Genomic DNA, 24,729 nt, shown 5'->3' on the forward strand with positions numbered 1-24,729 from the left:
TTTACCTAATATCCTTTCAATAGAGGTTATAATTACATATGTTGTTCCTAATTCTTGTTTTTGTAGGATTTGGTGGCAAAATATTCTCAGCAAATGGTAAAGGGAATGTTACAGTTATTATCAAATTGTCCAGCAGAAACTGCACATCTTAGAAAGGAGCTTCTCATTGCTGCCAAACACATTCTTACTACAGATTTAAGGAGTCGTATGTACATTTTCTTTCAATACTCAGATTTCTCTTTGTTTCATGAGACTATTTTAACAGCACTAATTTATTACATCTTTAGCTTGCTGGGGAAAAAAACAAAACTTGGTAAGAATTTGGGTATAATGATACGTGAATTAGTGTAGGTTGATTTAATATGCATAAATTCAGTGGCTGGATTTTCCCATGATTTTTATTACTTTTTCTAGGGCATAGTTGAAGGATTACTGCCTTCTGCTAAATCTAGTTATGGAAATAAAAGTTAGGTTTTCCCTTTATGATTATCCAACTATCCATGTTTCTGTTCTTCAGAAATTTTTACTGTGCTTTGATTCTGTTCTCCTGCCATTTAGATGCTGTCCCTATTCTTTCTTTTAATCCCATAACTGATATATGAACTTTATAGAAAGTCTGCATAGCTTTTGGTATTTTTCTTCCTTACCATATGTAGCTAAAAATACATTTTTTCTCCATCTGATCATTTCGATAGAGTGTACTGAAAAGAACTGGATTAGTAGTCAAGATAATCTGGGTTCTAGACCACTATCAGGAACTTCTTGTGTGACTTTTTGATGATGTCACATTAAGCTTATTTACAAAATGAAGAGGTGGACCTTTCAGTTTTTTTTCTAATGCAAAAAGTCAGTCTATTTATCAGTCTTCTAATTAGTGTGCAGAGCATTATGCTTAGGGAGATACAAATGCTTAGGGAGATACAAAATTTGCCTCCATGAAATTTACAGTTTAAAAGATGGGATAAAATTAGATACATGTAGCTGTCATCCATAATATTGTATGAAAAATGCATTTGAATGTCAGAAATTAAAGGTACTTTTGTCAGCTTAGTAGAGGAGAAAATTTTGTGTGTAAAAGATGTTTTGTTTGGGCTTTAAAAAGATGAACAGGAATTCACTAGGGTAAAGTGAGTCATAGGGAATAAATGAGCAAAGCCATGGAATTGTGAGGAGTGTAGGGCTTTTTTTTTGAAGAGACAGAGATTAGTGGAAATAGCACTGATTCGGGAGGTAGAGGATTGATTAGTTCAAATCCTGTTATGAAACTATCTGTTTGACTTTAGGTAGGTTTCTAACTCTCTGGGCCTTTTTCTTCTGTAAAAGGAAGAGTTAGACTACATGACTGCTGTGATCCTTTCCAACTTTGATCTATAGTATTCTTTTAATGGTGGAATAGATAGGACAATACAACTAACTAAAAGAGATGAGAGGGAAACAACAAAGTGTTGAACTAAGGGGCTGCTTTAGGAGATAATAAAACAGAAATAGTGACCTCAGAAGGAAGAGTAAGCTGAAGAGGAAAAGATATAAATATGAGGTTTGAGGAATCAGTGGCACTTCCCAGTTTGGAGAAATGTCTTGTAAGAAGTTGGAGATATGGAATAGGACCTGGTAAGAGAGATAGAGATTTGAGAAGACTCTCCAAAGAGATCATAGTTCAAGCCATGGGAGAGAGTGGGATTGTCAAGTGAGCTCAAAATGCTATTCAAAACTTGTCACTTGTCCATTATTTTCTTATGAGATAACCTCACCTCTGCCTTTTCTGAGAAAACTAAAGTCAACTCCTGCATTTTCTCCTGTCCCCCTCTGTTGATTCAATTCTTGAGGAAGAGGGAAGTTGACCCATCTATCTGTGTCTTTGATTCCCATTCCCTTCTTCTAGGTGCTTGCCTCACTGATCTTTCCCTGTCTCTTGACCCCTTACCTCTGCCTTCAAACATGCTCAATACTCCAGATTCATAAAATAATTTTATTTGAACTTCACTATTCTCTTAAATTAGCATCCTATATCATCTAACCATTCCACTGTTGAACTTGTAGGGAGAATTCATTCTCGACCCCAGACTCCACTTCCTTGCCACTTGATTATTTCTCGGCACTTTTACAACCTTATTTCCTGACCCATTAATCCAAATGACATTTTTCTTAAAGTTTACTTGTCATCTAATAGCAATGTAGCATGGCATGATAGAAAAAGAACTGGTTTTGAATTAACCTAGGCTCAAATCTTGGTTTTGTCACTGACTACTTCATGACTAACAAAATCACTTCTCTCTAGGCCTCAGTTTTTTCATCTTTAAAATGAATACTTCTTGCTTTCTCTTTGGTTGGGGGAGGGGTGTGGGGAGGGAGAGAATTTGGAATAGAAAATAAATCAGCAAATAAAATTAAAAAGAGCAAGTACAGGGGGCAGCTAGGTGGTACAGGGGGCAGCTAGGTGGTACAGCGGGCAGCTAGGTGGTGCAGTGGATAGAGGCCTTGGAGTCAGGAGGACCTGAGTTCAAATTTGGCCTCAGACACTTAATAATTGCTTAGCTGTATGACCTTGGGCAAGTCACTTAACCCCATTGCCTTGCAAAAAATCCCCAAAAAGCAAAAAAAAAAGAGCAAGTACATTAAATGAAGTCTGATGTCCCTTGTGGTGCTAGATCTAGAATGTTAATATCTGTAATCCTGTGGTTTTTCTAAAGCTTTTAAAACTTTCCTTCCCTGAATACTGTGACATTTCTTTTTCTGGTTCTTATCCTACGTATTTGATGACCCCCTTAGACCCCTTTTCTTAGATCATCATCTGATCTCCTTCCTTTGAGTGTCTGCTAAAGCCCTTTTCCTCTCTCCCCTGCTTTCTCTTTGTAATCTCATGTGCTTTAATGGATTTAGTTATCGCTTCTATTCAGATGACTTCTAATTCTTTCAGTCCAGCTGAAATCCCTTAATTCCAGTCCCACATCTCCAAATTGTGAGCTGGATAATCTTTACCTTTATTGCCTGCCAGCACCCCAAATCTATTATGTCTGCTCATGTTTTCCCTTCCCAAGCCTGCTTCTCAAAGCTTTCCCTTTCCTTCCAAATAGTCTAGGTTTGGATCTCTGAGTAAACTTTGTCTTCCCTTTTTCTTACTTCCCATATTTAATAAATGCTAAATTCTACTGATTCTACAACATAACATCTACCATACTCTCTTTATTCACACTGTTACCAGCCTAGTTCAGTTCTTCATCATGAGTCTGGCTTCCCGATTGGGTCCGTGTCTAATTTAGTCCCTCTTAAAACCATTTTTCATGTGACTGGGAAAATAAATTTCCTAAGACTTTGGTATAACTAAGGTACCCTGCTCCTCTTGGGATGATACAGTGCAAATGCTTCAGCCTGTCACTCAGATATTTCTACAAGTTGACTCCAGCTTCCATTTATTTCATATTACTTTCCTGTACATATACTTTACTTATCAAACTCCACAGCTCTCTCCCAAACTTAACATGCCATCTCCTGCCTTTGTTCATTTGTATAAATTATTCCTTGCTTGATAATACACCCTAAATAGTATTTAATTAAACTTTATTTCTTCCAAATCTCTCATTGAACTTCCTTGGATATGTGCCTGTTCATAAGTATGTATTATTTGTGCTCTTTGCTTCTCTGCTTGCCTCTTGGGTTGGGAGTTTCTTGACATGGTGGACCATGTTTTTTACCTTTCTTTGTATCCCTAGCACACTTAGCATAATGCCTGCCATTTGGCAGGCACTTAAATAAATTCCCTTTGTCTGATTGTTTCACCAAAAATGGTCCTCTGAATTCCTGCTACTACTTAATTAGAACAGTGAACTTCACACTTGCTTAAAATAGCTATAATGAGTATATGCAAAATTTTTCCTCCTTTTGCATTTCAAAATGAGTTGCATTTTCTTAGTAGTTTATCTAATTTTCAAAGCATTTACTGATAGTTCAAATTATATTTTTAATAGCACATGTTTTGCCTAGCCTTTTCTAAGGAAATCAGCATTTTTTAAAGATGTAAATAGCCAGGATTTTTTTCTTTTCTTTCCCTTTTTTAAATGTTGGTTATAAAATTGACCTTTAAATTAAGTACCATTTAAGGTAACCTACTGTGTAATTGCTATTGTTGGTAACCAGTGCAATAAATATTTACATTCTAGAATTTATTCCATGCATGGACAAATTGTTTGATGAATCTATACTAATTGGTTCTGGATACACTGCTCGAGAAACTCTGAGGTATGAACAAACTCCAAGATATCTAGTTGGATATTTGTCCATGGTAATGATTTGTGGTATTTCCTGTTTGGATATTTAACAATTCTAGAACATGCTAATTAAGTTTACTGTGTTCTTAAACCATTAGCTTTGGAAATGCAGGGATTTTAAAAAAAAAGATGTTGTTATTTAAAAAAATCAATTAATATGGTTCCCAGACTTAAAAGAAGTAAAGCATAAAAAAAGTGAAAGTTTTTTTTGTTAACATAAATTTTAGTAGAACACATGAAAAATATCTTTTGGTTACTAGTTTTTTGTATTTTTCTTACTATTTTTATGAAACCAAGTATTTGCTTGGGTCAGTTTTTATATGTGCAACTGCAGACACAATGTTGCTTTTAAAAGTCTTCACCCTGAGTAGTGAATTGTGAGTGAGTAGTCTATAGGTAGTTTGAAGAATATTTTGACCTTCTGCCCTAAGAGGTTTAAATAAATCTGAATTTGTTAAATATTCTATTATTAGAGAACAAATTGAAAGGAATTTTGGAGCTTGGGACATTATGGCAATGTATAAAGTCTTTTTAGAACTGAATTATCAGGGCATTATGGTTATGTATAACAGAATAGGAAAATGTTAATTGACATATACTATTTCTACCTCCTGAATCACAAAATAGACATGTGTATGATCAATTCCAGTAATTTTTTTCTTTAGGCTAATTATAGATTTCAGATTCTATTGAAATTTTGTGTTTGAACAAAAGCTAATAAACCTCAGTTTTGAAAAAAACACCAGCTTTAAAAAGACATCTTTAAAATTATTAGACAGAAAATGGGAAGAGTTGCAAAACTGGAAGCTAGATTCTAGGTTTAATTTCAGTGGGGTATTGGTCTTCCTGTAGAGCTATCTTACTAGGGTAAAATGAAATGAGACAAATTGATTATGGAATTGATAAATGTCAATACAATGTACATCAATAAATAGTCTGAAGAGTAAGGAATTTTTTTCCCTATTCCAGGCCACTTGCATACAGCACATTGGCAGACTTGGTGCATCATGTCCGTCAGCATTTACCTCTCAATGACCTCTCCCTTGCGGTCCAGCTATTTGCCAAGAACATTGATGATGAGTCATTGCCTAGCAGTATTCAGACTATGTCTTGCAAGCTTTTGTTAAACCTAGTAGATTGTATCCGCTCCAAAAGTGAGCAAGAAAATGGAAATGGGAGAGATATTCTAATGAGGATGTTAGAGGTATGGATTTTTATAAGAAGTTAAGTGAAAGAAATATCTTTTTGTAAGTGCTCCCAAAATCTTCCAGACTTTGTATTCCAAATTACCTCTTTACCAGCCAGCATTTCATATAGCAAATTATAAATTTTCCTTATAGTATATTTATAGATATATCACAGTATTTAGGTAAAATATATTTAAGTAAGTTAGAAATGAATAGATATTTTTAAAAACAATTGACTTATGTATCAAATGCTTGTTACTTCTTTTGAAAAGAATCAAAAAAATCCCTTTTGTTATATTATGAAATTTTTTGTCTTTCATTTGCTGGACTAATTTGATTTGAGAGATTGCTTGTATTATATTCAGATAAGTTTGTTTTCTTTTAAAACTGTCATATTAATTTCCTCCCTTTCAGGTTTTTGTTCTGAAATTTCACACCATTGCCCGGTATCAATTGTCTGCCATTTTTAAAAAATGTAAACCTCAGTCAGAACTTGGAGCAGCTGAAGCAGCTTTGCCCGGAGTACCTACTGCTCCCACAGCACCTGGCCCTGCCCCTTCACCAGCTCCTACCACACCTGTAGCTCCAGCACCAGTGCCAGTATTTGAGAAACAAGGAGAAAAGGATAAAGAAGATAAGCAGACATTCCAAGTTACAGATTGTAGGAGTTTGGTAAAAACTTTGGTCTGTGGAGTCAAGACAATTACATGGGGAATAACTTCATGTAAAGCACCTGGTGGTAATTCTGCACTTTAATTAAATTAGTTGATAAAATTCAACATTTGTCTAGAGAAGGCTTTTAAAAAATTTTGAGGTTTTAATTTGGCATGTAATTTTTCTTTCAGAAGCTCAGTTCATTCCCAACAAACAACTACAGCCCAAAGAGACACAGATTTACATAAAGCTTGTGAAATATGCAATGCAGGCTTTAGATATTTATCAGGTGAGTAACATGGTGATAAGTAAACTGTAATGAATGAAGATACCACACTCATAAGCCCTGGACTCAATAGGACTCAACATGCATTCTAGTGTCATAGAATGGAATTGCACTTAGAGAAATCTTCACAGAAATTTTCTGTTTTTCTTAGGGAGAATGTTAATTTAGATTTAAGTCTTTTCCTGGTTTTGAGCAATTTAGTAAAATTACAATCTTTCATAAAGTTTTTTTTTCTATGGTGAGAATTTATAAATATCATTCATTTTATAGAATTGAGATTTTTTTAGGGCATTTTTTTACTTGAAGCAATTTTGGTGAACACAGCAGTGATCATATTTAACAACATTTGTTATATAATTACATTTGGACTTCTGTTTTCATTCTCAAGTGAGTAATATAAAAGTCACATGTATTTCTTTCTTATTCTAGGTCCAGATAGCAGGAAATGGACAGACATACATTCGAGTAGCAAACTGCCAGACAGTTAGAATGAAAGAGGAGAAGGAAGTATTGGAACATTTTGCGGGCGTCTTCACAATGATGAATCCCTTAACATTTAAAGAAATCTTTCAAACTACAGTCCCTTATATGGTGGAAAGAATCTCAAAAAATTATGCTCTTCAGGTATAAAATAATTTTTAGGTATCCTCCTAAATATGAATACTATATATCTTTCAGTAATTTGGAAGTTAATCTTTAAGACATTTAAAGATTCCTTAAAAGGGCAGAATTCAAAGAATTACTGTTAAGTCATGTATAATTTAGAAAGTAATGTATCTGAAAAGCAGCAACTGATTTTGAGCTAATGTCTTTTGTTAGTATTAGTGTTCAGATGCTGAATGAATTTTTTTGGGTGGGAGTTAAGCTTGCATAAAGTAAATGCCTGAAACCATTTCTTTTAATGTTGCAGAAATACTTTAGTTTTGGTTGAAATATTTTATCCTTGCTCTTTGATAGGTAATTAATTTTGTGAGCTCCAATATGACATTTACTTATTTAAGCTAATTACCTTATCTTGCAATCTCTTTTGGAAGGGAATTATTTTTGTCATCTGAATTTCTTGTTTTTGCAGATAGTTGCCAATTCTTTCTTGGCAAATCCTACCACCTCTGCTCTGTTTGCTACAATTCTTGTGGAGTATCTCCTTGATCGACTGCCAGAAATGGGCTCTAATGTAGAGCTCTCCAATCTGTATCTCAAGCTGTTCAAATTGGTATTTGGCTCAGTTTCTCTCTTTGCAGCTGAAAATGAACAAATGCTGAAGGTAAATCTTATTTTGACTTAAGTGAAATTTGAACACACAATTGATTATTAAATTAGCTTGTTATTAGAAAACTTCCTGAAACTACTGTTTCATCATTTGAAAAGAATTCCTTAAGTTAATAAATTTCCTGGTATAAGCATATAAAACATTGAATGTACTACTTTTTTAAAAAATTTTGGTTCAGACCTTTGATCAGTGAGAGGATTTTTGTGGTTGAAACTTTCCACCCTGTAGATTGGCAAATTATCAATAATTTATAACCTTGAAGAGTTGTCTGGTGGCAAGTAGAATGTGAACAATTGTTTATGAATTGAAATAGGAAAAACTTGAAGGTTTAATGTTCACATCTGTGCCTAGGCTACATTTATAGGTGAATGTCCTTTTATTCCACCATGTAAGTAAGTGACCAATTCTTTTGGTTTGGAGGATTCAGTGTGAAGCACAACTAAAGTGCCTTTAAGATACATTTTCTACCCTTGTAACAATATATCTCCTCTTAAGATCAGATAGTGTTATCTGCGGAGTTCAAAGAGAAATATTTTTCTCATAGGGAAATACATGATGTAACAAATATAGCTCTTTATTATAGAAGGAATGGCAACTCTGGTATAGGCATAAATTTTCTTTTTATTTTTAGTTAAGTGTTCAAAGATTCACAGCATCAGTATTTCTGGTTTTTGTCTCAAGACTGCAATACTTGATGTCCATGAATAAATAAAATGGGAAATATATTTGAAAAATGTTTGCATATAGTAGGCACTCAGATACGTCTTAATTATATATTTTTTCAGTGACCTTTGTTTAGATTGTTATAGAAAGTAATCTGAAAAATTTAAATTTGTTGCACTCTAGACAAAGATGAGTAATAAATGTATCTGCAGGGTAAAATCTTTTAAGACTTCTGCTGCACAGAAATGATTTTTTTTAGGAGATGTGGATTAATTAATCCACTCAAAGGGTTTTCCATTATAGTTTTAATAATGAATAGCAATACTTTACGTTGGAGAGTCAGTGACATAGTGCCTGAAAGCCTTCCTTCAACCTGGATTCAAGTCCTACTTTTGACACATATTTACTTTGTGACTGTTGACAAGTTACATAATAGAAGTTAGATGATACAGTGCCTTTGATAGCTCTCTAAGATAAATCAAATGATTGTAGACCTGCTGTAGAGGAAGTTTCCATTTCCCACAGGACTCCTTATACCAATGAAATCATATGTCCAAAAGGAGTGGAAAAATATACCTTAAGTTTAGAAACAGTTTTTTTTCCATTTTTTTCTCAAGGCAGTGGGGTTAAGTGACTTGCCCAAAGGTCACACAAGCCAGGCAATTATTAAATGTCTGAGGCTGGATTTGAACTCAGGTACTCCTGACTCCAGGGCCTGTGCTCTATCCACTGCACCACCTAGCTGCCCCCAGGAACAATTTTTTTAATAAAAAAGTCACCAGTCATGCAGATTGCTATCATATACGTGTATCATATATATGCACACCTGTACACATTTAAAAAAATTTCTCATAACGCTTCATAGCATCCTGTGAGTAAGATAGCACTGCCTACTATTTGATATACAAGAAATAGGCCTAGAGCTTAGTGATTTAAGAAAACTAAGATTATAATTCTGTTTTTTACCTTGAGTATGTCTTGATTTTACTACTAGTTAATTTCTACCCCAGAAATTTAAACCCTTTTTTAAAAAAAATTTAGAGACTGACATCAAAATATGTTGGTATCAACATATCAGAGAATAATTGTTTTAAAATACTTTGTTTACAATATTTATGATTCAAAATTTAACAGTGAGAATCTTGATCCTGAAGAAAAATATTAAGACATTACATACTTTGTCATTGACTTTTCTGCTTTTTATCCTGTATTTTTGAGTCAATGAAAAGAATAAATGAGTCCTTGGAAAAGTCTGTTAACCTCCCTGGTCCTCAGTTTATTCACTGGAAAGTGAAATATTTGGATGTGGTGACTTCTAAGGTTCAATCTAGTAATAAAATTATGAATTGTTAAACTGATTTGTGTATGCCTGCATGTATGTATGATTCATGTGACATAGATTCAGAAAAATTAAAGACCCAAGAATGTCTCGGATTGTAATTGTTTGGAAATTAGAAAGGAAAATTGAAAAGAAAAAATCGAAAAGAAAAAAAAATCACATGTAAAAATAGACTGAAAATAGTACTTATCATAGACCATATTTAGGTTTTATATTGGCTAAATTTTTTCATAAGTAGAAATAAATTTAGATCCAACTCAGATAATGAAGGCAACCTTTTCTCTTGGTACTTCTTCCTCCCTACCTTTCTCATCCTTGCCTCCAGGCATTGCTGTGGCATATTTGGTACAAATCTATCAAAATGAGCTTTTGTCCTTATTGGATAACCTTTGAGTGTGGTATGATGTTCATAATGATGATTTAAAGATTAGTCATTCGTTGATTCTTTTTATTTTCTGTTATTTGTCCTTTTCTCAAATCTCTTAGCCCCACTTGCACAAGATTGTGAACAGCTCTATGGAACTTGCACAGACAGCCAAGGAGCCCTACAACTATTTCCTGCTCCTTCGAGCATTATTTCGTTCCATTGGCGGCGGTAGTCATGATCTTCTCTATCAGGAATTCTTGCCTCTCTTACCAAACTTGTTGCAAGGTCAGAATAACCATTTTGCTTGTTCTTTAATCTTGTTTCATTCCTAACACTTTTTCCTTTTTTCCTGTTTCATAAAGTGGATAGAAAATGGGCCTAGGAGCCAGGAATACTGGGTTTAAGTCCTTCCTCTGAGCACATTAGTCAAGTCACTTAATTTTTCAGTGTCCCAGTGTGATGTTGGAGAGAAAATGTTGACTTCCATTGTTTTTTTAATTGTTTTTTGAATTTTACAATCCCCCCCCTCCACACAGTTAAGTGACCTTTGTTGGTTTTAAGGAATTTGACTCAATTATAGAGAAGATAGCATTCTATTGCTTTAAGTATTCTTCTCATCCAAGAGCCTTCCCTATAACAATGAAATCAGATCAAATTCCTATCCCTTTTGGTAGCTACTCATCTTTGTGTAATTGATAAGCCCTCAGGGTGTAAGGGGAGCTTATTGAAATACATTGGGACTTTTTAGGATTATGTATTAACTGATGATGGGAGGGGTTCCTGATCTCTCTGATGGTATTGCTTGCATTTTTGAGCCATCGATTTTCTTAATTTAACACTGGACCAGAGAAAGCACAGTCATGATGAAAATGGGTAATCCAGGGGCAGCTAGGTGGCACAGTAGATAGAGCACCAACCCTGGAGTCAGGAGGAACTGAGTTCAAACTTGACCTCAGACACTTAATAATTGCCTAGCTGTATGACCTTGGGCAAGTTACTTAACTTCATTGCCTTAAATACATTTAAAAAAAACTAGAAAAATATAAAAAAAATTAATAATCAAAATGAGAAATAAAGAAAATAAATTACTTTGTATTTCTACTTGAATGTTGCTTTTTATCTGATAAGTTGTAATTCCTGGATGCATATATTTGACTAGGATTTACATAATATACTTCTATAGGAAGTTTTTGTATTTTCATGATTTGAACTATATGAACAGTTTTTTTTGGGGTGGACAATGGGGTTAAGTGACTTGCTCAAGGTCACACATCTCCTTTAGGTTGTAAACTTCTTGTCTTCTCTTTTTTCTCCCACCTTTTCTCAAAAGAATCTCAAATATAGCATTTTTCACAATAAACAGTCAATGCTTATTAACTCTTGTGTACAGGAAATCCTGTGGTCAGTTATCCAAGAGATAGATCAAGTACAATCTTATCTTCAGTTGTTCTGCTACTTCTATAAGCTCTTAGTTTTAATAATCTTAGTCTTCTTATTACATCCATTCATACACACAAATTTTAAGCACTTAATCATGAAGTGTGAATGAACTGAAGAGAAAACTAGGTGCCTTGGGCCATAGAAAGTGAATAACCTGAAATTAAGAAAACCTAAGTTTAAATCAGTGTGAATTTAACCTCAGATACAGATTACTAGTTCTGTGACTCTAAAATCACTTAACTTGTGTCTAACTCCATTTCTTCAGCTATAAAATGAAAATATAGCTTCTCAGGGTTGTGAGTATAATATGAGATATTTGTAAATTATTTTGAAAATCTTTAAGGGACATATAAATTCTAGCTATTATTACTATTTTACCAAATATTTTTTGTTGTTAATTTTACTTTAAATCCCCCCCCCATAGGACTTAATATGTTACAAAGTGGCCTCCACAAGCAACACATGAAAGATTTATTTGTAGAACTATGCCTTACTGTACCAGTTCGACTGAGCTCTCTTCTACCATATCTACCAATGTTAATGGATCCCTTAGTATCTGCTCTTAATGGATCTCAAACACTTGTTAGCCAAGGCCTTCGGACTCTTGAATTATGTGTAGATAATCTCCAGCCAGACTTTCTTTATGATCACATTCAACCAGTGCGGGCTGAACTCATGCAGGTAATATGAAATTTTTGTATCTTTTCATTTTGTTTCTTTTTCATTTTGTATCTATTTCATTTTGTATCTTTTCATTTTGAAGCTTAAATTTTTAGTCATGCTGTAAGGCCATTATTTTAGGTTCTCTCCTAAAGTAGATGTGATTTTTCAGTTTACTTTTGAATTACACTGGTATGTGAAGAATTATAGGATATTACTAAGATATTTTTGAGAGTAAGCAATGTTATGCATATTTTAAATTGTTTTCATATATATTATTGTATTGTAATAGACAAGTAATTGAAAATCATATGACTATTGATTGGATTGTTCTGTTTTATATTCACAATACTAAAAGGATAGATATAAAGTCCACTCTTCTTATTTTAACTCTTGAGACTTCAGAAACTCCAGATGACTTAGACATGTAACTAAAAACTCTTTATTTGAAGAAGTAGGAAATAGAGGTATTTTCTTTTCTGTGGTAGGAGAATAGTAGAAAGGAATGAACAATAGCATGACATACGGAAAAGCATTGATTGGGAGTCAGGAGACCTGAGTTTAAATATTAGCTGTGATACCTACTAGCCCTGTTTTCTTGGGCTCTTAAACTTTCTGAGCCTCCCGTTCTTCAATGGTAAAATGAGGATGTACTATCTGTATGATAAGACAAAGAGAGCTTTTTTTTGTAATCTCTGATAAGGTATAAATGTGAATTATTGCTATGAACAAATAAAAATAATAAAAAGGAATATTTCAGAAGATACTTCCTCACTTTGCTTATTACAGTTTAAAATTCTCTGTATTTAAAATTAAAACAACTTTCTGCCTTTTGTCAGTGATCTAACTGGAAAATAGCTTAAAGCAAGAAGAATAAGAGCTCTTGGAATCTTGCATGATCCCATTCATGGAGCAAAATAATATAGTCTAAGATTATTATGGCAGGCTAAGTGACTAAGAAACAATTTAAAAGACTAGATTCAGAAATATAGTGATTTTTGATTTCTTAATTTTTTTTACCAAGTCTTTTGAAAATTTTGTGGAGTAAATTGAAACAATGTTTAAATATTTATGATATGGTGATAAAATTTGAAAATTCCTTATGTTTAAAAATGTTATTTTGATTTTAGGCTTTGTGGCGTACCTTAAGGAATCCTGCAGATAGCATTTCTCATGTGGCCTACAGGGTACTTGGTAAATTTGGTGGAAGTAACAGGAAAATGTTAAAAGAATCTCAAAAGCTTCAGTATGTTGTAACTGAAATTCAGGGACCTAGTATCACAGTAGAGTTTTCAGACTGTAAAGCATCCATTCAACTTCCAATGGAAAAGGTAAAGTTAAATGTTTTTGAGGTTATTTAACTAAGTTATTTAATTTTCTTAAGATTAAAAGTTTTAGAACTTCAAATATTTTATGGATGTATACTAATAAACCAACCAGAATATGCACATGAGATAGGGATGAAGTGAGACTTATAGCATGAAATAGAACATTGCTAGGTGGTTTGCCTTTTAAAAAACAATAACAAATTTTTATGAATATTTTTTGTTTCTACCTCACTTTCATTTCTGATAGAATCTAAAAAGTCATCCCATAGAATAGAAAATAAAAGGAAGATGAAAAGTTTGTGCAAAACTAATGAACAAATCATAACAAAAAGTTACATTTAGTATGCTTGCTTATATTGAATATTCATTTCCATGGCCCCCATGCAGATATTTCCAGTCTCTGAAAAGAGCTAATGAGAGATGCTTTCTAAAATTTGGTCTTTGTGGTCGAGCTTAGTCATTATAATTTCATAGCATTGTTTCTTTTGTTCTTTCCATTTACATTGTTGTAGTCCTTTTATATGACTGCTTTCTTCATTCAACATTCATGCTTCTCTGTTTTAATCACATCCAGCATTTCTTACAGTACATTCTCATATTGATGTTGCCCTCAATTCTTCCTCATTTTCTTTTGAATTTGCCTATCTTTGATGATTGTTCTTGGCACCATAGGTTATATTCACCAAAATGTATCATTAATTCTTTTTTTAAATTTATTTTTTATCTATTTAAAGCAATGGATTAAGTGTCTTGCCCAAGGCCCCACAGCTAGGCTATTATTTTGTTTCTGAAGCTGTATTTGAACTCCGGTCCTCCTGACTACAGGACCAGTGCTCTATCCACAGTGCCACCTAGCTGCCCCCTATCACTAATTCTTTTTCTTATTTGCATTTTTATTTATTTATGCATTACTAAAATAGTCTTGTTGTAAGAGTAAATAATCCCCACTCCTCCCACAAAAGTAAAAAGCCTCACAAGAAATAAAGTGAAAGAAAGAGAAAAATAAAACATGCTTCAGTTTGTTCAGATATCATCATCTCTGTCTCTGGGGTGGATCACATTCTTTATCATAAATCCATCAGAGAAGTACTTCCCTATTTTTTCCACAGTTGCCATTGCTGATTGTAATTCCCTCCATCCATTCCTCCCCACTGCAATTTAATATATTTTCTCTCTCCTTTCCTACTGTCCCTCTTCAAAAGTATGCTGTGGGGCAGCTGAGTGGTGCAATAAGCAGGGCATATTCCAAGCCCTGTGAGCCTTTAATATGGATGTTGCTAAGTCCTGTGTGATCCTGACTGCAGCACCACAATATTTGACTTCTTTTGTTCTGGATGTTTGTAATATTTCCTCTTTGACTTGGGAGTTCTGGAATTTGGCTAAAATATTCCTGGGTTTTTTTTTTTTGTTCTCTTTCCAGGGGAGATGGGTGGATTCCCTCAGTTTCTATTTTGTCCTCTGCTTCTAGGCTATCAGGGCAGTTTTCCTGTAGAAATTCTTTTAAAGTGAAGTCAAGGCTCTTTTCCTGATCATGACTTTCAGGTAGCCCAGTAATTTAAATTGTCTCTTCTGAATCTGTTTTCCAGGTCAGTTTTTTTTTCTTCGATGAGATATTTCATGTTTTCTTCTAGTTTTTCATTCTTTTGGTATCATTTAATTGTTTCTTGATTCCTTGCAAAGCTTCCTTTAGTTCCATTCTACACTTGAAGGAGTTGTTTTCTTCAGATAGCTTTCTTTTCCCCTTTTCTGGCCAGTTCTGCTTTTTAAGTTATTCTTCTCCTCATTAACTTTTTAGACTACTTTTTCCATTTGACCTAGACTGGTTTTTGATGTGTGGTTTTTCTTCAGCATTTCTTTGGATCTCCTTTGACTAAGTTGCTGACTTGGTTTTCATGGTTTTCCTGCAACTCTCTTATTTTCCCTTTCTGATTTTTCCTTTGCCTCCCTTATACTTGATTATCAAAATCTTTTGAGCTCTGCCATAGCCTGAGCCCAACTCTTATTATTTTGGAGCTTTGGATACAGAAGCTTGGACTTTGTCATCTTCTGAGTGTGTGTTTTGATCTTCCATGGGACCAAAGTAATTGTCTATGGTCAAGTTCCTTTTTTTCCTGTTTACTCATTTCCCCAGCCTGTACCTGGTTTGGGGTGCTTCCTGAGCTTTTGAGTATTATTGGGACACCCCTGCAAGGAACTCAATTCCTTTAAGGTCTTATGGGAGGCTCTGACTGCCATAACCCTTCCCCTCTGCCTTGGAGCTGTGAGGAGGGTTCTTGCTCTGCTATGGCAGTATGGGGGTTTAGACTGTGACCAGCATTTGAGCATGGGAAAAGCACAAGAGTCCTGTCCTAGGGTCAAAGGAGAGACCTTGACAATTGCCCCCCGCCCCCTTACCTTCTGTGGATTGAGCACTCTGGGAGCAGTTGCTGGGGTGGCTAAACAGGTATGCTTCCATTTCCTTGGATCTGGGATATGCTGAGGGCCACAGCTGCATTGGTACCAAGCTGGCCTGGGCTTTACACTCGCTTTTGCAGAGCTGATCTTCCAAGTTGTGTTCAGTATTCCTTGGGCTGGCAGGTCAGGAAACTGCTTCTACTTCTGGGAGCCAGCAGCTGCTGCCTCCTCCAACCCCATGGAACAGAGCTTCCAGGTTACCTTGAGCTAGAGAATTGGCTCACTGGATCTTTCTGTGGGTTCTGTCTCTTGAAAATTTAGTCATAATTTTAAGGTTTTTGACATATTTTGGAGAGAGCTCCTGGGAAAGACTGTTCTTATCCTGCCTTCTTGGCTCCTCCCCTCATCACTAATTCTTGAAGTAGTTTTTTTAAGGCAGCATTTTTCCTTAAATTCTTTTTTTTTAGGGTTGTTTTTTTTTTTTTTGCAAGGCAAACGGGGTTAAGTGGCTTGCCCAAGGCCACACAGCAATTATTAAGTGTCTGAGACCGGATTTGAGCCCAGGTACTCCTGACTTCAGGGCTGGTGCTTTATCCACTACGCCACCTAGCTGCCCCTCCTTAAATTCTTGAAGGAATTTTTTTTAGGAATATATTCCTTAAATTGGAATAATAGTTTTAATAATCTGCCAACATTGCTAATTTGGAAAAAATGCTCAGAAATCCCGAATTTATAATATGTTTCAGTAATAGCCATTGTTGTTACACTTAAGATATAAAATAGTATAGTAGAACAAAAATTTCCCCCTATATTCTAATTAAACTTTAAATCAGTTTCTTAATAATTTAAACTTTTAAAAATAATTTGATAATAATAATTTAATTATTTAATAATTTAAACTTTTAAAAATAATATATTTTAAAACTTATATTAAAAGGTTTAAAGAATTCCAAATTATTTGTCTTTTTCTAGATATGATTACTAGGAATTTATATTGCACTTCATAAGCATTGAAAAAACAATTTAAAAAATTGGAAATAAAATAAAAGAATAAGAAATTCATCTTTCCTTTTAGTCTTTTACAAGAAAAGTTCCATTTCATTAGTCTGAAAAAAGCTCACTGTTCTTTTCATTGGGACTTTGATAAGATGATGATGATAAGTGATTTGATGGGTATTATGAACATATAGTTAATCTATCAAAAAATTATTTTTCCAAAGGGAAAACATTAATTTCTTATAACAAGGGACATGCATGATTTCATTTATTATTTATACACAAATAATTGAATTTCATTTTATAGTCAACTGAACAAGGGAATACTTTGTTTCATATAATTCCTTCCTCTTAAAAAAATTCCTCTACAGGTTTCCTTCAATAATATTTTATTGTCATATGACAATACATATTGGGCTTGGTTGTGGCTTTAGATAGATGTTAAGTTTTTTAATATTGTAAAGTTTTTAGTACTCTTCAATATTATTTATATATACACATACGTATATATTTATTTATTTATGTAAAAAGTTTTGTTTTTTTAATTGCAGGCCATAGAAACGGCTTTGGACTGCCTGAAAAGTGCAAACACAGAACCATACTATCGGAGGCAAGCTTGGGAAGTAATAAAATGCTTCTTAGTAGCCATGATGAATTTGGATGATAATAAACATGCCTTATATCAGCTCCTTGCACATCCAAAGTATGTTGGTAATTTCAGATTATAAAGTGGAGTGTGATGTGTCTATATAATTTTCTTTAGAAATTAGGAATAGAGAGGGCAACTTGGGCTTATTTTCTGGCCAATGTTGAACAAAACTTCAGACTTAAGAGATTGATTTTTTTTAACCTAGTAATATATGAAGCTATCAATCAGTTAGTATGATAACAAGTACTCAAAGATAATACTGACATTTCAGGCTTTGATGGACCCATAAATGATACCATCAACAGATTGTCTTCTACCTATGTATTCTTGACATATTGGTTGACTGGACAGCCAATTACTACTTGAATAAAAGCTTAATATGAGCCAAAAAACTTAATGTAATCATAGACTCCATTAAGAATTATGTGAAGCATCCTGAATGATGGAATGTGGTCTCATTCCACTCATGAGACCACTTATTACTTTGATTATAGAATTTTAAAGTGGAAGGAACCTTGCTCGTACATGCCCTGAGTTCATACCATAGAAATAACTTTTGGGTAAGAGCACATTATATTATAAAATGATGTCTTTGATAACTTTTGTTTGAGATGTAAGAAGAACCTACTTTACAAATAAAGAATCTCAATAATAAAGGTCCATTCTACTTTATTGTTGAAAAGTACATATATCCTTTTAATATAATAAAAATAGTTCTTGATTTTTTAAACAATGTGATTTCCTTATTGTCGTTTAATTGATTTTCTTAAAATCGTGGAGAAATTTCCTTTTTTAGTTGTTAGTAGAATTGTTTATATCTGTTGTTATTTGTCTTCTCATAGTAATTAGAAATGTTATGATTTCTATAAGAGCAGCCTATAGAACAACTGATGTTTAAGAAGACTCTCCCAGCCTTGGTAGAAATTTTTTAGTTTTAAGTTGTCTTCATAGTAATAGGATATCAATAAACTGTGAACAAAGGTTTAATAATGGGAATAATATCCAGAAGGGAAGAGGAAGAAAACCTTCACAGAAAATGTATATGTAATTTTTACAGTAAAATCCCTGGTATTTTTTAATATACTAAATGAAAATTCAGTGTCAAAAAAATCATTCAAGATATTTTATAAATAAATTTAGGTAGGGCTAAGCCATTCATGCTTTTTACGATTTTGAATAATCTCATAAAACATTTCTGTACTTATTCCTTCTTTTGGTGTAAAATGCTTAAATATTCTTTGAAATATATTTTTCTTTCCTTGAGCTATTGACTGTAAATGTTTGTCTTGAAATTAAACCATCTATTATATTTGAGACTAGGATTTGATAAAATTAAAGTGGAGTAAATGAAGTGAGTCAGTAGTATCTGAACAAGGAGGACATGCAAGTTGTAAATGAAGCCTGTAATGATTACAGTTGAATTGCCAGCATAGTTGTTTAGGGTTATGATAATAGATGTAATTTTGTCTTTTAGCTTTACAGAGAAGTCCATACCTAGTGTAATTATTTCACATCGATATAAAGCACAAGATACTCCAGCCCGTAAAACTTTTGAACAAGCATTGACTGGTGCATTCATGTCTGCTGTCATCAAGGATCTTCGACCTAGTGCTCTGCCTTTTGTAGCCAGCTTAATTCGTCACTATACTATGGTAGCAGTAGCCCAACAGTGTGGTAAGTACAGTATGTTAAAGTCACTTGAATTTATTGTAAATGATATATTTGAGACTTTGAAGTCTGTTTTAGGCTATTATTTTTAAACTCCAGGTATACAATGAATGGCATTTTAGCAGTGTGGTCAGACATTTTTTTAAAAAATAGTTCATTTTTTCCAATTCCATATAAAAATAATTTTTAACAATTAAAAAAAATAGAGTTCCAGTTTCTCTTCTTCCCTCCCTCCTCTGGCAAATGATTTGATATAGGTTATACAACTCCAGTCATACAAAACGTTTCCAATATTAGTCAAGTCATTTACAGTTGATCATCATAAAATATTGTTACTGTATATGATGCTCACCTGGTTCTGCTCACTTCCTTTTGCATATGTTCGTCTAAGTCTTTCCATGTTTTTAAAAGCTTGTCATTTCTTATAGCACAATAATATTTTATCAAAATCACATATTACCACTTGTTCAACCATTTCCTCATTGATGGGCATACCCAATCTTTTCTATCATATTAGCCAATCTGATAGGTATGAAGTGATATTTCAGAGCTGTTTTAATTTGAATTTCTTTAGTCAGTAGTGATTTAGAGCATTTTTTTCATATGATTATAGATAGATTTGATTCCTTTACCTGAAAACTGCTTCTATGTATCCTTTGACCACTTATTGGGGATTATGTTATAGCAAATCTTAAAAATTTTTTTATATCTTTCTGACACCATCTTCCCCACTCCCCACCCTCAGAAGCTCCATTGGATCTGATTCTTGTATAAACTAGATGAATAATTATGAGAGCATTGATATAAAGTATAAAAACTTACTTATTTGTTGTCTATCTCATTTGAAGTGTGACATTAATATATCCAACTATCTCATAATACCTCCTTATTGAGTAACACTCACCAGTTAGTGTCTGATTGTGCAGGGCCAATTTTCTCATCATGACCTGAGAATACAGTACTTATTCCTGCCTTATTTTCTTTGTTTCTGACCTGCCTGGCATCTATAATCTCTTTCTACCAGTTCAATAGGCATATTTGCTTCAATTATATTAATTTGATCTCCACAACTAGATTCCAAACTTAATTTCTGGCATTGACTGTGTTTGTGGTGTTATCCCCTTTAGCAGGACTTAGTGCAAACCTTCCCATACCCCCAATCACTGTGAAAGGAAATAGTATTTACTATGTATGTATATATAGGAAATAAAATTGCTTAATTTTTTATACAGAAAATTTTATCCAGTACATAACAATTTTTCACTAACTACCACTTTTTGGAACTGTCCAGTAGGATAACATAATAATTTATTAAGATTTCTGTGCCTCCTTGACAATTTTATTTTATTCTGGGGGGAGAGGGGTGAATTTGTCCCAAGTTGGGAACTCCTACTGTACTGTGAGGCATCAAGGCAGAGGTGTCAAATAGGGTGTTCAGATGAAGATTTAAATGGGATCAGGAAATATTTAACAAAATAAATAAAAGTAAAATAGATTGTTTGTGGTTTTCTAAGTCAGTATGTTGGCCTGTAGAGATCCTTATGTACCTGTTTGTGACTCTATTTCTATTTAAGTTTGACACTCACGACAGAGTCAGTAGAGAACTGGCCTGGGAGTGAGACAGGAAAGGTTGAATTCCTATTCTGGTTCTGACATGTACTGATTGAATGAGACCAGGCAAATTATCCTTTCAGTGTTCTGAAACTTAGAGAGAAAGTGACACTTTGTGTTGGGTAGAAAAAGTACTTCCTTAGGAGTTGAATACACTTAGGAAATAACAGGTCTGGTCACAAAACCCATCCTACATACTACCTGGCATCATACTGAGGACATTGGAGACATTTGATACCAGCTGTTTTTAGTATTTGTCTAGTAAGTGTTAGAGCCCATCATAACTTAATGTGATGCTCTCTGACAGGAAATTTTTTGAGCATGTGACAGAAATCAATTATTTTTATAATGACTCTTAAAATTTTTATAGCTATTATCTTTCATTGCCCATTTAAGAATCTTATTAAAACTATTATTTAGCTTTGATTGAGATGATAGTGACATGCTTTATGAAGAAAAGAATTAAAAGACTATCCCTTGTGGTTTGTATGTAATTTTTGTTACACAGTTTAAAGGAATTAAGACTTCAGTGTACCACTCCTGAATTCTCATGATTCTGTAGCTTGAGAGTTAAAGATTTTCAGGATCAGATAAAAGGTAGTAGTGTGAGAGAATGCTACTTGACCTGAGCAAGACCCAAGCTGTGAACCTGCTTTTGTCCTTGCTAACTGTGTCACTATGAACAAAATCACTTAGTTTTGTTCATATGGAATTTAAAAATGTCTCTAGAACCTTCCTTCTGTGTTTTTTCAGAAACTATTGAAATTTAAAATGTGGAAAATGGAAAGACATATAGATGTCTACTGTCATTATAAAAGCAGTAGAATTCTGTTGGTTTTTATTTTTGATCACTTTAATTTTTTAAAAACCCATATTTATTTATTTGTTGATCTCTGTTTTCTACCCCCTCCTTAAAACCTCATTTTAGGACCTTTTTTGCTACAGTGCTACCAAGTGGGAAGTCAACCCAGCACAGCCATGTTTCATAGTGAAGAAAATGGGTCAAAGGGAATGGATCCTTTGGTGCTTATTGATGCAATAGCGATTTGTATGGCATATGAGGAGAAGGAACTTTGTAAAATAGGGGAGGTAGCTCTAGCTGTCATATTTGATGTGGCAAGTATCATTCTGGGCTCAAAGGAAAGGGTAAGTGCTATTTATTTGTGAAATTTATTCTATTTCTGTTGTAATGCTGTTAGATATTTCTCACACAAAGCATTAATTTTCTATGTTCCTTTGTTTTAGGCTTGTCAGCTTCCCCTGTTTTCTTACATTGTGGAACGTTTGTGTGCTTGCTGTTATGAACAAGCTTGGTATGCAAAACTAGGGGGTGTGGTGTCTATTAAATTCCTCATGGAACGACTACCTCTCATCTGGGTCCTTCAGAACCAACAGACTTTCCTTAAAGCCCTTCTTTTTGTGATGATGGACCTGACTGGAGAGGTATTTAATGTATGGATGATTTCAACTTGTACTTTTGATTTTTATATAGTAACTGAGTACTACATAGTTTTAGTGTAATATTTAGATAATTCAGTTGTTTTGATTCACAGTTTTGTGTCTTTTATTTTTAATAGTTGACTTCTTGTAGCTTTTACATTTGATGTTGTGTTATTGTTTTAAAAAATCAAAAGTACAATTATTTTTTCCCAAATTTGATATTCTGCTTTCAGAACAGTGTCCATTTTTGACTTTTTTTTATGAGGAAAACAGGGCAGAAAGTTTATTCTACTATTTGTTAATAAATTTACATTGGATGGATAGACAGATAGATATAGTTAGATAAAACTTGTGTTTGAATTGCCAAGCACAATCACCAAACTAATCATGATTCAGAGTCTTCAAGTGAAAGCAGTGTGAATGAGATTGCAACCATTAGTAAATAAAGAAAAAATATAGGCCACTGGGTTTAAACTTAATAGAATTCATGAAGACTATTTATTTGTATAATACTGGTCTCAAGAGAATGGATAAGAACATAAAATAGAGTCCTGTCAATTCAATTCTACAAACCATTATAAGCACCTGCTTATTTAGTAAGCAGTAGGGGTAACAAAGATAAAATTAATTAAAATTTAATATTAGAGTTCCTCATAAATTTCATTCTTCTGAAACAATTTTTTGAATTTCTCAGCTCCTCACATTTTTATTTCCCTTCAATATCATCCACCTATTAGATCTTATCTTAACTTAAAACTGTTCCATATCCAATATATTGCCTTGGAAATTCTATCTCGTGCTTTTTTGACCTCTCATTCTATTACTTCTCTCTTACCTTGTCTTTTCCCTTATTCTAAGCCTTAGCTTTTATTTTCCCCTCCCCTGCTCTTCCTATTATTCCTATTCCTATGTTCTGGTCTTCTCTACTGCTTTGCTCTTTGCAAATTAGATATTGTCCTTTGCTCTACCTTTCAGTCTTGCTTCCTTGATGCTCCAATCAGTTTCTATTCTGCTAAACCAAACTAGTAACCCTGTGTAACTTTTGCTTTTTCCTTGAGCATTCCTTCTCTGAGTAGCCAGTTGCTGCTAGACAAAGTCATGAAACTTTGATGCCTGACTACAAATTATGCTCTCTAAATTCAACTCTACTCTTGTCTTTGCCTTGGAGATCTTTTATTTAAATCCTGTTTATTCCTTATCACACTTCCCACAGTGGTTGCCCTATATCTTCTTTTCTCTCACCTAACTGGTCTTTCTGTTTCATACTGTTGGCAGCTCTTCTTTTCCAATGTTCAGCTTTACTCCAGTTGATAAATTCCCTTTGTAATAAATTTCTACCTTTGTATATCTAGTACTTATCATGGTATCTCACATAATAAGCATTTATATGTTTTGTTAGTTAACTTTAAACTGAATTTTGAGAGAGTTGTTGATAAGCTTGCATATAAATAAAACTGCTAAGAACTGCAAATGTTTAGAAAATACAGCCTCAGAAAAATAATGAGGTTATATAGTCTAAACACATGCTGTGCTGAACTATATAGTATGTAAACTTAGGAACCCCTCATAACAAGATCCCATTCCAGGAGCAACTAAGTAGCACAGTGCATAGAACACTGGTCCTGGAGTCAGAAGGACCCGAGTTCAAATTCTGCCTCAGACACTTAATAATTGCCTGTGTGACCTTGGGCAAGTCACTTTAACCCCATTGCCTTAAAGAAATTTAAAAAAAATCACAAGATCCCATTCCATAGAATTTCCTTCTTGGAGTTGTAAAGTGGTTTTCTTTACATTAACAGTATTTGGACATGGCCCTCAATAATAACATTTTATTTAGTAAAGACTTTAGTGTTCTGCAGATAAGTTCAAAAGCACATTTTAATTAGTTTTGTACTTAGCAGAGTTATTTGCATTTTTGTTTTTGCATGATAAGATGACTGTTACTCATTCAAGTCAAATCTCTGATTTTAATGTGTTCATGAATTCGTAGGTTTCCAATGGAGCAGTTGCTATGGCAAAGACAACCTTGGAGCAGCTATTGATAAGATGTGCAACTCCTTTGAAAGATGAGGAAAAATCTGAAGAGATTCTTTCAGCTCAGGAAAAATCTTTCCATCATGTAACACATGATTTAGTTCGAGAAGTCACCTCTCCAAATTCCACTGTAAGGAAACAAGCTATGCATTCACTTCAGGTGCTGGCCCAGGTTACTGGAAAAAGTGTGACTGTGATTATGGAACCTCATAAAGAGGTGAGATGTTTTTCATTGAAATTGGGGCAATATGCAAAATTTTCTAAGTTATTTCTTTTTAATTTTGAAATTTAGTAATTTCAAGTGTGAATTTTGATTTGTATTCTCATACAGATTTCATAGCACCCTTTGCTATCTTCCCATTTCTTAGGATTGGTAACTTTGCCAACTTGAAAAGATTGTTTATTTTCTGGGTTGTATGAATTGGTAAATCTGTAACTTTAAAGTAAGAGAGATAGCCCATGATTTGATGACCAGAAT

General features: G+C 33.7%; 1 protein-coding gene across 6 annotated transcripts in view; it reads left to right on the plus strand.

Annotated features, from left to right (window-relative positions):
- Window positions 1-24,729, plus strand: part of TRRAP (transformation/transcription domain associated protein) — a 172,466-nt gene that overhangs the window by 13,857 nt on the left and 133,880 nt on the right. For 4 of the 6 annotated variants that reach the window (XM_074200404.1, XM_074200408.1, XM_074200405.1 and 1 more), the window contains exons 12-26: window positions 67-205; window positions 4,158-4,236; window positions 5,235-5,469; window positions 5,867-6,191; window positions 6,298-6,395; window positions 6,822-7,016; window positions 7,465-7,656; window positions 10,151-10,316; window positions 11,896-12,152; window positions 13,262-13,462; window positions 17,401-17,552; window positions 18,973-19,172; window positions 21,706-21,923; window positions 22,023-22,229; window positions 24,208-24,468. In XM_074200404.1, the coding sequence (XP_074056505.1) occupies window positions 67-205; window positions 4,158-4,236; window positions 5,235-5,469; window positions 5,867-6,191; window positions 6,298-6,395; window positions 6,822-7,016; window positions 7,465-7,656; window positions 10,151-10,316; window positions 11,896-12,152; window positions 13,262-13,462; window positions 17,401-17,552; window positions 18,973-19,172; window positions 21,706-21,923; window positions 22,023-22,229; window positions 24,208-24,468 (2,925 nt within the window). The remainder of the gene's footprint in view (window positions 1-66; window positions 206-4,157; window positions 4,237-5,234; window positions 5,470-5,866; window positions 6,192-6,297; window positions 6,396-6,821; window positions 7,017-7,464; window positions 7,657-10,150; window positions 10,317-11,895; window positions 12,153-13,261; window positions 13,463-17,400; window positions 17,553-18,972; window positions 19,173-21,705; window positions 21,924-22,022; window positions 22,230-24,207; window positions 24,469-24,729) is intronic. The other 2 variants (XM_074200407.1, XM_074200409.1) reach the window with 1 other exon arrangement.

This window comes from Macrotis lagotis, chromosome X (genome assembly GCF_037893015.1).
Source record: "Macrotis lagotis isolate mMagLag1 chromosome X, bilby.v1.9.chrom.fasta, whole genome shotgun sequence".
Lineage (NCBI taxonomy): Eukaryota > Metazoa > Chordata > Mammalia > Peramelemorphia > Peramelidae > Macrotis > Macrotis lagotis.